Source organism: Talpa occidentalis, unplaced genomic scaffold (assembly GCF_014898055.3).
Source record: "Talpa occidentalis isolate TD23 unplaced genomic scaffold, MPIMG_talOcc4v2.1 talOcc4.3, whole genome shotgun sequence".
Taxonomy (NCBI): domain Eukaryota; kingdom Metazoa; phylum Chordata; class Mammalia; order Eulipotyphla; family Talpidae; genus Talpa; species Talpa occidentalis.
The window spans coordinates 120,441,411-120,454,907 of record NW_023603184.1 but is presented as its reverse complement, the minus strand read 5'-3'; the positions used below and the strand labels follow the sequence as shown (position 1 = coordinate 120,454,907).

At 37.5% G+C, this 13,497-nt stretch overlaps 1 protein-coding gene across 3 annotated transcripts in view; it reads left to right on the top strand.

The window, feature by feature from the left end:
- Positions 1–5,353, top strand: part of ANKRD44 (ankyrin repeat domain 44) — a 279,387-nt gene extending 274,034 nt beyond the window's left edge. For 2 of the 3 annotated variants that reach the window (XM_037523759.2, XM_054699963.1), the window contains exon 28: positions 80–2,948. In XM_037523759.2, the coding sequence (XP_037379656.2) occupies positions 80–138 (59 nt within the window). In that variant the 3' untranslated portion in view covers positions 139–2,948. Of the gene's footprint in view, positions 1–79; positions 2,949–5,291 lie in introns of those variants that run through there. The other variant, XM_054699964.1, reaches the window with a different exon arrangement.
- Positions 5,354–13,497: the final 8,144 nt, after the last annotated feature.

Below are 13,497 nucleotides of genomic sequence, written 5' to 3'. Positions count from 1 at the left end.
GTAGAAATTAAAGTCGATTGATAATTGCTTGATGATGAAATCAACATAGTGAATACTATGTCTGCTCCCTCTGCCAAAGCTTATAGGTCAAATGGACCCTGTTCCGCACCTGGAATAGCTGTACAAAAAGAAGAATGAGACTCTTTAAAAGTCATGCACACACATACACACTTATATGTGGATATCTATGTCTGTAGTTCATCAACCAGCTACACACGAGGACCAAAATTCTTCAGTCTAAAATGGACAATTTAAATTGTTTTCCTTCAAAATGAAAGTAACTGAGGTAAATTTTCTGTGGCGTTAAAATGTAATTCTCTGTGGAACATTCTTTGTTGTATTTTGTATTTCTTATGATACAGATTTCTAGTTGATGGCTTAACATTTATAGTTCATGGTGAGTTGCACAGGGTTTTTTTTTCCCGAGCAAGAGAAAAATGTTTGTATAATTTTGATGTGTAAATGTGTTTATATTTATTTGAGATAAAAAAAAAAAGGCTAAGGAAACACCCATCGTTTGTTCTCTGTTTTAATTGCTATGTGTCTTATTTGGAATAACAAAAAATACACAGCACCCTCCCTGGGGTAGCCAGCAGTTCTGGGACCAAGCCCAGCATTTCCAATGTTAAGGTTTCCAGCCGACCCTCAGGTTCTTCCATGTGTCCATTGGAGAGGGCGGCAATGCATCTCTCAGTCCCCGTCTAGTGATTTAAAGGTGAGTTGAAGATACTGCAGTCCTTACGTGCTGTGCCATAAAAGCTGAAACAGAAATTATCTAAAATACACTGAAAATCTCACATGGTCTCAATAATCTAGTAGGAAACTATGTCAATGTGTGGGCACATATGCCAAAAAGAGAAATAAAAATCACCAGCTCAAGTCTGTTTTCCACTTAAGAGACAGGAAAGAAACATGTTGCGTTGGGGCGGTACTCTCTGATATTTTATAATTGGTTCCATTTTCAACTGTGGAAGTTTCTATTTTATAGTGTATGTGAGCTATTTTTAAAACAGTGTTCTATTATATCTGAATCAAATACAGATATTGTATTATATTTTTAACTGTAAAAGAGTAATCTTACTCAATATCCTAGATTTAATTAAAAACTCACGTCAAGTTCTTCATAAATGAGAACTTACTCAAAGGACTTACAGAGTTGGTATTAATTTCATTGAAGATTTTTCAACACCACCAACATTGTTTTTTTAATTCTTAGTGTTTTGGTCTCCTTCTTCCCCTGCCCTTTTCATTTGTTTAGAGGTTTTGTTTTTTTTTTTAAAGTAGATAAATTGCTAATAAGCAATAATGTCCTTATCTTTACCAAAACACTGAAAATAAGGGAGATTCATTGCTGAAGAAGCACAATATACTGCAGTGTCTTTTTCCTAGAAGTGAATGGAAATCTTGCTCAGTTGGTGGTTAAAGCAGGAAATGAAATGCCTGCTTTGATGGTGAAGTAGCAATAATGGTTCTCCTGTAGAGTAACGCAGAAAACAAGGAACAGCACTGCAAAGCACAGACAACCATGTGATGTTTTCTTCATGGAGCTTCACTTTGACATCCCCCTTACACCCACCCCCCCACTTTCTTACTGATAGAAAGGGGACAAACAAAATGAAATTCTATTCACTATGAACTGTTCTCTCCCCACCTCTTTTTCTCCCTCCCACTTACCAAAACCAAATTTTTCCATTAAAAGATGACTTAAAACTAAGAGTTCTGTACATCTCAGAAACGAAATTAGACTTGCAGCATAATTTTTCAAGGAAAAAACCAGAAAGCATTGTTTTTAATTGAGAATTAACTGTTTTGTGCTTTCAACTAATTGTGTTATTTTTAGACTGTATTTTCATCACAGCCACAGGGATCATTTTTCATTGCACTTACCTATTTGCCAGTGTCTGCCTATCCTTGGTAAATACATTACTATCTCCAAATTGCCTAAAATCTGCTATGATTCTACAGTAAATAGCTCAGGGGATTTCTATTTATCACTACTAAAAGGGCACCATAGTATGTTTTGGTACTTTAGGCAGTAAGCAGCTGCTTGATTTATTGTTTTATTATTAAATTAGAAAAAGAACATCAAATCGATTTGCTGCACTAGTTAACTCTGTACTGTTGAGCAACTTCGTTTGCTTATCTGTTGCATTGGTTAAAGAATTCATCCCTTTTTGTCTTGTAATGAAGTTAGAGTGCCTTTTTATATTTGTATATTCTGAAAATGTTCTGTGAAATGTTTTGTATTTTTTTCATTTGAGTGTTATCAGAGCAATATACCAGTGAGTTTTCGTTTCAACTTTCCTTTGAATGTATAAAGGTTTGTTTCTTTTTCCTAATTCCCCTTGACCTGCTTTGAGATGGAAATGCTAAAGTTTTTATTGGAATTATGTTCAATTTTGCAGTGCTAAAATGCTTTCTTCTTACAAAACTGTAAACCATAGATCAGTGTTATAGAGGAAAGTCGTTTTAAGATAGTGACAATCTGAGTGTGTGTATAAAATGTAATTCTATGCGTTTCTTATGCAGTGATCTAAAAATTCAATGCAAATATCTTTTGTTTGGTAGTTTTGTCTACATATTTTATGCTTTAGCATGTGCAATATATCTTTGCAATGCACGATGACACAAATCTGGTGCCAGTGTTATATTTTGCATAACATATTTGTAACAGCATAAAATATTGTTTGATGATTTCGGTGGGATTTTGTCTGTGATGTTTTTTTATGTAAATTGGAGTTCAATGACTCTGGTAAATGTCATGACTGTAAAAATGAGGTAAATGACTTTTAGTTCAATGAATGACTTTGAACCAATTGAATCTTCTCAAGCACAGTTTAATACTTTTTCAACTACTGAATGCTAATAATATAATGAAGTACTTAACTGTAATATAAAATGGAAATGCATTCAGATGGTTATTTTTACAAATAAAAACGGTACAAATATGCTTTCAATTTCTGATGTCTTTATTTTTTCCAATTTATGCTAATTTTTCCAAATTACATTTATTTAAATCTTTGTCACCCACCAAAGCTAAATTAACCTTAAAATTTCAAAATAGCTATTTATGTTTGTATCTTCAAAGTTGGAGAAATAACTTTCAAACATTTATGCTGGCTTTAAATTTCAGCTGGCTTTAAATAAAAGATATAGGGTAAAGTAGAAGTGGAAAAATTAGGACATGTAAAAGAATACAAATGAGTGTGAGAACCATAAAATTTAGCACCATGGCTATGAGTGAACTTGAGTTTGCTCTAAGCCTTCTTACACTCAACATAAGAGGAGAAATGTGGCTATTTATATAGATCAAATATATCAGAAAGGAAGATGCCTACTAGTTTCTCAGAACTGTGAAATGAAGCCTGCTTATTTTTATTGCTACTGACGCCATGGGTCAACTTTCATAGCAACACAAGATCCTACCTCTCTGGATCATCCTTAAAGGCATTCTTCTCACCATTTAAAATTTTTCCCCTTGAGTAACAGCTTCAGAGATGGTTTCTAGGAGCACTAAAGAATGAATTCCTAATGATGGAGTTTCCGGATGATGAGAAAGAGATTTCCACAAGTCAGTGGCAGATTTCTTATAGTTCTTAGTTTAATTCAGTCCTATCATCATATTTTTAATCAAGTCACTGAACATCAGAAAAACTGTATGATTTGCTCAAATTTGTGTAGTTAGTTGTCTAAATACACAACTTGTGCCTGTAGTTAGATGCTCTTATTTGCCATCTTGGCACATAATGTATTATGGTGGTTTTTTGCCTATTAGAGATTTCAGGGAGGTTTTACACTCTGCTTTGCTTCACTACTTATTCAAATATACACAAATCTGAGTTTTGCTATCTTGAAGACTATAAAGCATGGATGATACCACAGTTGAGTACTTCCTGTAGTGTAGAGCAGTTTGGGTATCTAATGCTGTGTGACAAATTACCTAAAATGTAGTGACTTAAAACAACAAATGTTTATTATCTCACAGTTTCTGTGAGTCAGATGCCCAGGTGTGGTTGAGTTGGGTCTTTTGTCATAGGGTCTCTCATAAGGCTCTAATCAGTTATTGGCCATGAAAAGATCCATTTTTAAGATCACTGAATATATAGGTACTATCAGCTCAATTGTTGGACTGAGTACCTCTAGCTGGCTGTTGGCTTGCCCTCTGTTCCTTGCCAAATGGATTTTTCCATAGGGCAGCTCACAGCATGAGGCAGCTTGCCTCTTGAAAGCCAGCAAGTTAAGAAAAGCCAGAGAGAGAGAGAGAACAGAATAGAATCACAGCTTTGTATCTGAATCTTGAAATGATACTCCATCATTTATCCCACACTTCATTCATAAACAATTTGCTAGGACTACCCCACACAAAAGGGAAGGGGATTACCAAAGTTTATAAACACCAGGAAGCAAGAGTCACTGGGAGTCATTTTGGAGGCTATTTACTCCATATATCTGTCCCCATGTCCTTTAAGAATATCATATCATATGAGGAAAACTCTTCTCCAGACATTGCTGAAGAGGCTGTTTACTTGATTTCCTAAATTTGCTCTTTCAAGAAAAATGTAGGATCTCAGAATTTCACTCCTGCTCTCCACAGCATTCATCACAGCTAGCTGCCTCCACAGCATTCATTCTATTTTTGAGCTTTGATGTGGTACTTTGTTTCTAAACTACTTGTCAAAGAATCCCTCTCTAATTCCATTCAGTAGGTTTTGTTCCCCACACATTTATCCCTCACTTAACACACTTAATGTGTTCCAGAATTAGCTTGCACAGCACAAAGGCATTAAGCTAAAAGGCCATTAACATAACATAAAAATATTGTGGGTAAAAGGGCTGTAAGAATTGTCTCTAACAAATTTCATACTGAAGGTACATTTGTTGTAAAATATAAAGCCCCAAAGATAATGACTATGGCATTCATTAATTTTGAAGCACTCCAGGGGATAATTGGAAATTTGTGGCTGATACCATGACTGGAGGGTGGGGGGTAGGGGAGGAAGGTTTCCTACTAGCATTTACTGTACTAGAATTTACTAGGCCAGGAATACCAAATGTCCTACCCAGCCCAGTGTACAACTACAGTACCCTTGATGCTCCCCACCACACTGCTATTCTACTCGCTCTCCTTTTGTTTGTCAATCAACCCACCATTACTGGTAACATCAGCCAATCAAACTCTATTTTCATAAGGGAGTGCTTAAGCATGCTCTAATATATCCCCCATGAAGAGAATTCAGTAGGCAATGTTGAGAACCCGTTTCCTGGTTGTGTCTTTTTTTTTTTTTTTTTAGGAGAGAGTCCAACTGAATGGAGAAGAGAAGGGCAGAATTTAAGGTAAAATATTTAATCCTTTGATATTAACACATACACATGCCTTATCTTAAGCAAGGGATGATTGCATCTGTTAGGGGGAAAAGGATGTCCTAAAGCTAATTCCATACAGGCTTTGTGGACTCCACCCCCACCCCAGGCCAAAGCCAAAGACACTGGGAACTCCAAATCCCATCACCACCAAAGGGAAGGTGGCTGGGACCTGAGGGTGGGGTTAAGCAGCCAAGTTGGTATAAAGGCAGACACCTGGGCTTTGGGGGGTCTCCCATTTTGGCTCTCCACCAGCTAGCAGCGTCCGGCCAGCACTGAGAGTGACTTTGGGTTTCCAGGACAGCGGATCGGGTAGGACACATTAAAGACTTTATTTCCCTATTTTCTCCCTGAGTTGTACATTTTCCTTATTTCCTTTTCCCTTGTAAATAAACTTTTATTAACCTTTTGTGTGTGCCTGTAGTGGAGTATTAGTAAGTCCCTTTTAAACGCGCGGGTGAGGACCTGTTGTAGAGCAACCCCGATACAAAACAGGGTGCCTGACTATGGATCCTCACCCACGCCCTTAAAAGGACTTATTAATGCTCTACTGCAGGCACACGCGAAAGGTTAATAAAAGGTTTATTTACAAGGGAAGGGAAAATGAGGAAATGTACAGCTCAGGGAGAAAAGCGGGGGACAAAGTTTTAAATGAGTCCTACCCGATCCGCCGATCAGGAATCCCAAAATGGCACTCTGAGAGCTGGCCGAGAGCCTGGAGCCGTGAAGCCAGGAGGCCAGCAATAGCCAGCCCCCCAAGGCCCACTTGTTTGGTTTTTATATCCAACCTGGCTGCCCAACTCCACCCTCAGGTCCCAGCCACCCTCCCTTTGGTGGTGACGGGATTTGTCTTTCCCAATGTCTTGATGGCTTTAGTCTGGAGTGGGGGGGGGTCCACAAAGCCTGTATGGGATTAGCTTAGGACATCATTTCCCCCTAACAAGACCCACAGCCAGGAACCCGTTCAATATCGGGGCTGTCCTATAACAGCTTGGCGCCCAACATGATTTCCAAGCTTCACCCGTGGTTGACCAGCCCAAAGGGCTGTCCTATAACATATCTACTTCACAGGTGGGGCAACCCTGCTCACAAAGACAAGCTCGTGGCCCACAGTCACATAGCCAAACCTGACAATACCTCACTATTATACACATTGGTACTCTAGGCACTACAGACAATTAGCATGCCATTTTCTACCTTTAAGTGACAATTACTTGAATTCTATTTAAAATCTAGAAAATTTTATAATTTTACAAAGTAAAAATGTCAAAACAATCCTTAGAGCATAAAAAGCTTACCTGTATTTACATTAAGTGCTAAAGGAGGGCCTCCCCGGTGGCACAGCGGTTGAGCGCTGGGTTGCAAAGCTGCCCGCAGCCTCTGCGGCACCGGTTCAATCCCCGGCTGCTCCCCGGCCACCGGAGGAGGGTCCCACATGGTGCGCAGACCTCTCCTGCCGCCCGCTGCTCCCCTCAGCAGTGTACTTTGGTCCTTCTGCCTGTTCTGCTCCCTGCTCTGTCTCTGGTGAATTCTCTCACCCTCCCGCGCTTCTGACTGTAGCCAGTGCATGTATAAACAAACAAACAAGTAAGTAAATAAATAAATAAAACATGCCTCTATTAAAAAAAAAAAAAGTGCTAAAGGACCCAGCAAATCTCAATATTTCTTATAGTTGAGTTTCCTAAAATGTATATACATTTAGGTTCAGACATTAATGATAAAATCTGTGGGCCATATAAAGAGCAAAGGAAAGAACATTCTTGAGAGAGGTAACAGCCAGCACCAACACCTAAAGGCACTACTAAGGACATGTTTTAAGAACAGAAATGAGGCCAGTATTGCTGAGATATGTGGGGCGGGGAGGATGGTATGAGGTAATATCATGAGCTGTTTGAGGGCCAGATCTTATGAAATTTCATGTGTCAGAAAATAAAACTTTTATTCTGAATATGATAAAAATCTCCTGGAGAAATTTAAGCAGATATATGGCTGTGGTCCATTTCATTTTTAAAAGATTATTTTGGAGGACTTCAACTAAGATAGCATCAGAGGCGGTCCCTTGCTTCATTCCTGAGAGGATCTTCTAATACTAATCAGAGGGACCCTATACTCAGAGAGTCCTCTGGCTTGGGGGCAAAACTGGAACCCCTTGTGGATATCAGAGACCAGCACAGGAAAGGACAGTGAAGACATTCATGCTTTATTGAATAAAATGTGAGTGGAGAGAAATGCCTGGAGCTAAATGTCTGGAGGTTGGACCTCCCTGGTGCCTCAGGGATTAGGTTCAGCACTATCACTACCACAGCCTGAGTTTGATCCTGGCCAGGGAGCTGACCCACATGGCACAGCAGACCTCTACTGTCTCGCCCACTGCTCCCCTCAGCAGTGTATTACAGTAGATCTGCCTGTTCTGCTCCCCACTCTGTCTCTGGTGAAACCTCTCATCCCTGCACCTCTGGCCTACACCCTAGTTCTTGTATGCATAAATAAATAAAAATAAATCTTTTAAAAAAATGTCTGGAGGCAAACACTCTTGAAATATGTGTTGCAGAGTTGAGAAGCTCCCAACAGGTTTGGCCACTACCTAGTATAAAGAACAAAGACAATGCGCTGATTGCATGCCCCCAGGACACCCCACCCCTTAGGACCTACCTCTCCAAGCTCACTGACAGCACACAAACTACATCCTTTAGGCTCCAAAAGCCCAGAGTGGCAGGATATTGATGAAAAGAAAAACTAATTAAAGAGATACAACAAATTTAGGGCGGAAAAATGAATGACCTGAGAAATATATTTTAAAACAAAAAATAGAAACTTTAAATAAGAAAGTAACGGAGATCAGCCTGTAAAAAAAAAAACTCAGATAATATAAAAAAAGGAACAGTATTGACCAATATCCCTAAAGATGTAGATACAAAAATCCTCATTAAAATCTTTGCATACCAAGTTTAATAATGCATAAAAGGATCATATATCTCCTGACCAAGTGGGATTTATTTGAAGGATGCAAGGAGGGTTCAACACCTATAAATCAATCAATGTAATTCACCACATCAACAAAAGGAAAGATAAAAATAATATGGTCACATCAATAGATGCAGAAATAGCATTTGATAAGATTCAATATCCATTTATGATAAAAACTCTTAAAAATGGGCATAGAAAGAATATACCTCAACATAATAAAGATATATTACAAACCCATGGTAACATCGTTCTCAATGGTGAAAAACTGAAGTTTTTTTCCTCTAAGATCAGGTATGAGAAAAATATGTCCATTTTCACCACTGCTATTCAACATGGTATTGGAAGTCCTACCTAGAGCAATTAGATAAAAGAAAGATATAAAATGAATCCAAACTGGAAAAGAAGATATATATTTTCATGATATAGACTGTGCTAGTACATAGACAATATGCATAGAAATGTGTATAACATACATAGAAAATATATGCTATGTATTAAATTTGTATATATAAATATAGGAAACCCTAAAGACTCTACTAAATACTACTAAAATACTATTAGAATACTAAAATACTATTAGAAACAATAAATCAGTACAGTAAAGAGACAGGCTACAAAATCAATTTGCAAAAATGTTGTGTTCCTATTGGCAATGAATTAGAAGAGAAAGAAATCAAGAAAACAATTCCATTTATAATCACATCAAAAAGAATTTAATACTGAGGATAAAACAACATAGGAGGTGAAAGTCCTGTTCAACAAAAACTACATGACAGTGTTAAAGAACTAAAAGAAGACACAAAGAAATGGAAAGATTCCCTGCTCATGGATTAGGAGAATTAACATTGTTAAAATGGCCATGCTACCAAAGAGATATACTGACTCAATGCAATCACTATCAAAGTTTCAATAGTAGTCTTTGAAGAAATCGAACAAACATTACTGAAATTTATATGGAAACACAAAAGATCCCGAATAGCCAAAACAGTCCTGACCAAAAGAGAAAGAAGGCAGGAATCACACTCTTAAACTTCAAACTATACTACGCAGCTATAATAATAAAAATAGTATAGTATTGGAATAAAAATAGACACACAGAACCAATGGAATAGAACTGAAGTCCAGAAATAAACCCACATTTATGTGGACAGTTAATATGGAACAAAGGAGCCAAGATATACATTAGAGAAAGGAAATTCTCTTCAACAAATGGTATTGGGAATCTAGACCACTATGTCACATGCACAAAACAACTCAAAATGGATTAAAGACTTGGATGTAAAACCTGAAACCATAAAATACATAGACAAAATATAGACAAAATACTCAATAATATTGGCTTTGGTGATATCTTTATGGCCTCAACTCCAAAGACAAGGGAAACAAAAGCAAAATCAAATACATAAACTAAAGCTTCTGATCAGCAAAAGAGACTATCATTAAAATCAAAGACACCCTATTGGATGGGAGATGATATTTGCACAACATATATTCATGTGACAAGGGGCTAATATCCAAAATCTACAAAAACGTCCTACAGGTCAACAAAAGGAGACTTTTTTCACAGAACATATTTTTATATTGTTTGAAGATATTTTTATAGCCACAATCAAGTTTAACTGCAAAGTGGGGAAGATACTATGTTAAGCAAAAATGGCAAATGAAAATACTCATATAGTTGATTACATAAAATCACAGTTAAATGGAAAATTATACTTAGCATAATGTTAAGTGAAAATATAAAATGTAGAATATAAAATTGTTTTCTATCACCAAAATAGGTCAAAATTGAATACATTTATGAGCAAGAACTAGAATGTAACAGATAAAACATTGATTAAATAACTGAAAGAATTGTGTATTTTTTTTATTTATTTATTGTTTTTGCAATAAAGTGGCTTTTTTTTTTTTTTCCAAGAAAAGAGACTCAAATGCATAAAAAAGACTTGGGAGTAAATCAATCATCCTATTTAGCGCTAGGTAATAGTATTCTTTAGAAGCAACTCCAGGCTCGACAGTTAAAGGGAAATGAAGAAAACTTGGGAGATGCTCCACAGATTAAAAAACACAGATAAATTAAGAATTGAAGAACTCATCCTTTTTGAAAGAGTAGAAGCAACTGAAATTAAACACTACTGCCACATTTGCCTCACTTTGATTATTATTCTGAGTTTTCACAATTTCTCTTATCGTTAGATTATTCTCCTATCATCAATAACTCTCCAAGCAAAACCTTTTCTATTAAAAATCTCAATGCTCTAAATCACTAAGTGGCAGAGGGTTTCGCATGTAATGAGAGAGGAGCTAGAGACTTAGAAAACCTGTCTCTGGTAGGAAGAGGGGCATTTCCAAACACATATTTCACAAATTTGGTGTACTATATGCTGAACAAAAGTGAGAGGGGAGGGAATATGAGTGGAAAGGGAAGAGAAATAATTTAAAGTGTGAGCCCTGAAGCTCACATTGAAAGGGAGAGGAGATAGATAATAAGGGTGGTGTGGAGACAAGTCCACTTACTGGTGTTACAGGTCAGGGAGAGGGGGGACCCCAGACCCCACAAATAGGGTCTGCTCTAAATAGGTTTTACCCTCCGCCGCATCAGCATAAAACATATGAGACTTTAATGAAAAGGAACTTTAATATTAGGAAAAAATATAGGAAAGGCAAAGAATATAGTTTCTAAATCAAACACCCAAAGTCACCCGTCCCCTCGTGGGCAAAAGTCCACCCAAGCAGGATTGGCCCAGAGCAAGGCCCCAAAGCTGCCACAAGTCTAAAGCCTCTTCCAGTGGGGACCCACAGAAAAGGATCAGAAACAACCAGACAAGTCCGGAAGGAAAAGAGCAAAATCAAAATCAAGACAAAAACTGCCATTGTCACCTCCCCACGGGTCTCTCACCCACATCTGTGTCACCCACTCCATGACCAAAAGGCAAGAGCAGTTTCTTCACATGTCTCTCTGCTGCATGTGCCTCCTCCAGGTCTCCTCTCTGGCTCTCCATCCTGCTTACTTCCTTCCTAAGTCCCTTCTGCAGTTTCTTCTCCCTGCTCAGCTCCATCCTCCCTTGGGTGGGGCAGGAAATCTGGAACCTCCCCAGTTTCACTGGGAGTGGAAAGCAAGTATTAATGTTTGGGATCAGGTTATGTATTTGGGTTTGCTACAGAGTCTCTGAGACTGTATCACGGATATATGGAACAAGAAATTATGATACAGTCCCATAATTTCTGAGTATCCTTAGCACTCAATAAAACTTGGTGAACTTTAAGGTTTTTTTCAATAAATGATTAGCTTTAGAACGTGGGAGACTTTAGAAAAATTGCAAGTTACAGAGTTCATGAACACTTCATACTTAACTTCCCCTATTGTTAACATTACTAGGTATTCATGTCTACAAGTTTTACTTTTAAAGCTTTTTTTTTTTTTAAGATTTTATTTATTTTTGAATAGAAGAACTGGGGTGAAGGCCCAAGGTTGGGGGGGTGGTGAGAAGATTCACCAGAGACAGAGTGGGGAGCAGAACAGGCAGATTGACTGAAATACACTGCTGAGGGGAGCAACAGGTGAGGCAGGGAGAGACAGGAGAGGTCTGCTGCACCATATGTGGATCAGCTGCCTAGGCACAGAACACAGGCTGTGGCAGTGATAGCGCTGAGAATTAACCCCTAGGCCATCCGGGAGGCTCCAAGGTAGTGGTTTTGAATAGATTTTCCTAAAGGCGGTAGGATCTGTAACTCCCAGCTGAGATGATTCTGCTTTCAAAAAAAAAATGTGATAAATATGTTTAAGGGGAAAAAAGTTCCATGGACACAGTATCTCTTACTAAATATTTTTGTCCTGTCTGTATTAGTTGAAACTAAAATCAAATGTAGGGCCAGCCCCTCTAACTGTGAGTGTTTAGATAGAAAGACTTTGAATAGCAATAAAATTCTGTTAAACTCAAGCAACTTCCCTTCAGCTCTTAGACCTGATCTATCACACAATTTTGTGTTTGTATTTTAGAATTTATTTCTAGACCAGGTCTTGGTAAGGAGAAGGAAGGAAAGTAGATTCTGTTTGGCTTTTAAGGTCAGGCAGTCAATTTTGGCTGCTGGGCTTATATAACCTTTAACTTCTCCTGATTAGAAATTTTTAAAGTACCTAGCTCTCCCCAGGATGCCAATTTGCAAGAGAATCTGCTTGCAATCTCCTTGTGAGAAGTCAATTTAAAGTCTTACCCGGAAAAAAAATAAAGGCTTCTGTTCCATGAAACAAGTTATCCTCCATTGTTTGCTGGACTCATTGTGAGGTTAGGGTTTTAACCTGACTTCATTTTAAATTCATTCATCCAATTAACATACACCCTATTCAATCACATCTTTTCTCTTACAAATAGGTCATAAACCTTCGGAGGAAAACCAGTCATACAGGAGATTTTTTTCCCCTCTCAAAGGTATCAAAAAGGGTATTTCCAGGTAAAGGTTTTAAAAACAGTTAAGCTTTGTTATTCTCTTAGTGTCTGGTAATGGCCATTGTATTGAGTTCAAATTACCATTCCATAGAGTATTGGTTGTGATAAACTAATCGTGTATGTTTTTAACAATAAAATGGAAAGCAAGGGAAATTTCAGTTTGTGTTTTAAAAACCTGTAAGCTTAATTTATTTCCATATATAATTTCATGGTACTATTCTGGAGATTGAATATGCCCTTGATTCTACATCTTTATGTGGTTATCTCCATCTTATGTGACTTTAGCTCTTCCAGAGCTTCAGTTACTATTTACAGTCTGTCTGAAGATGAATTCAGGAGCTTTCCTTTCAAACTCATTCATCTTTCTTTACTTCCAGTACTGAAGCCTGGCACCACATCCTTTCAGTCCCCTAAGTGAGATATTTAAGAATCATGCTATAATAATCTTTTTTGAAAGAAAGCTTTATTGAGATATAATTCACATAGCACAAAATTCACCTACTTAATGTGCACAACTCAATGGTTTTTAGTATATTCACCGAATAAGTTAGATTGGTCTATAATTTTCTTTTTATGTGAGCTTTGTCAGGTTTGGTATTAATATTATATTTATTTCTTGAAAGATTTAGCATCACCTATCTTATGGTGGTTACAAAATGCAAAATCTATAGATGAGTAGAGTGGGCGTGGAGGTGGGAGGAGAGGACTCTATTTTTTTTCT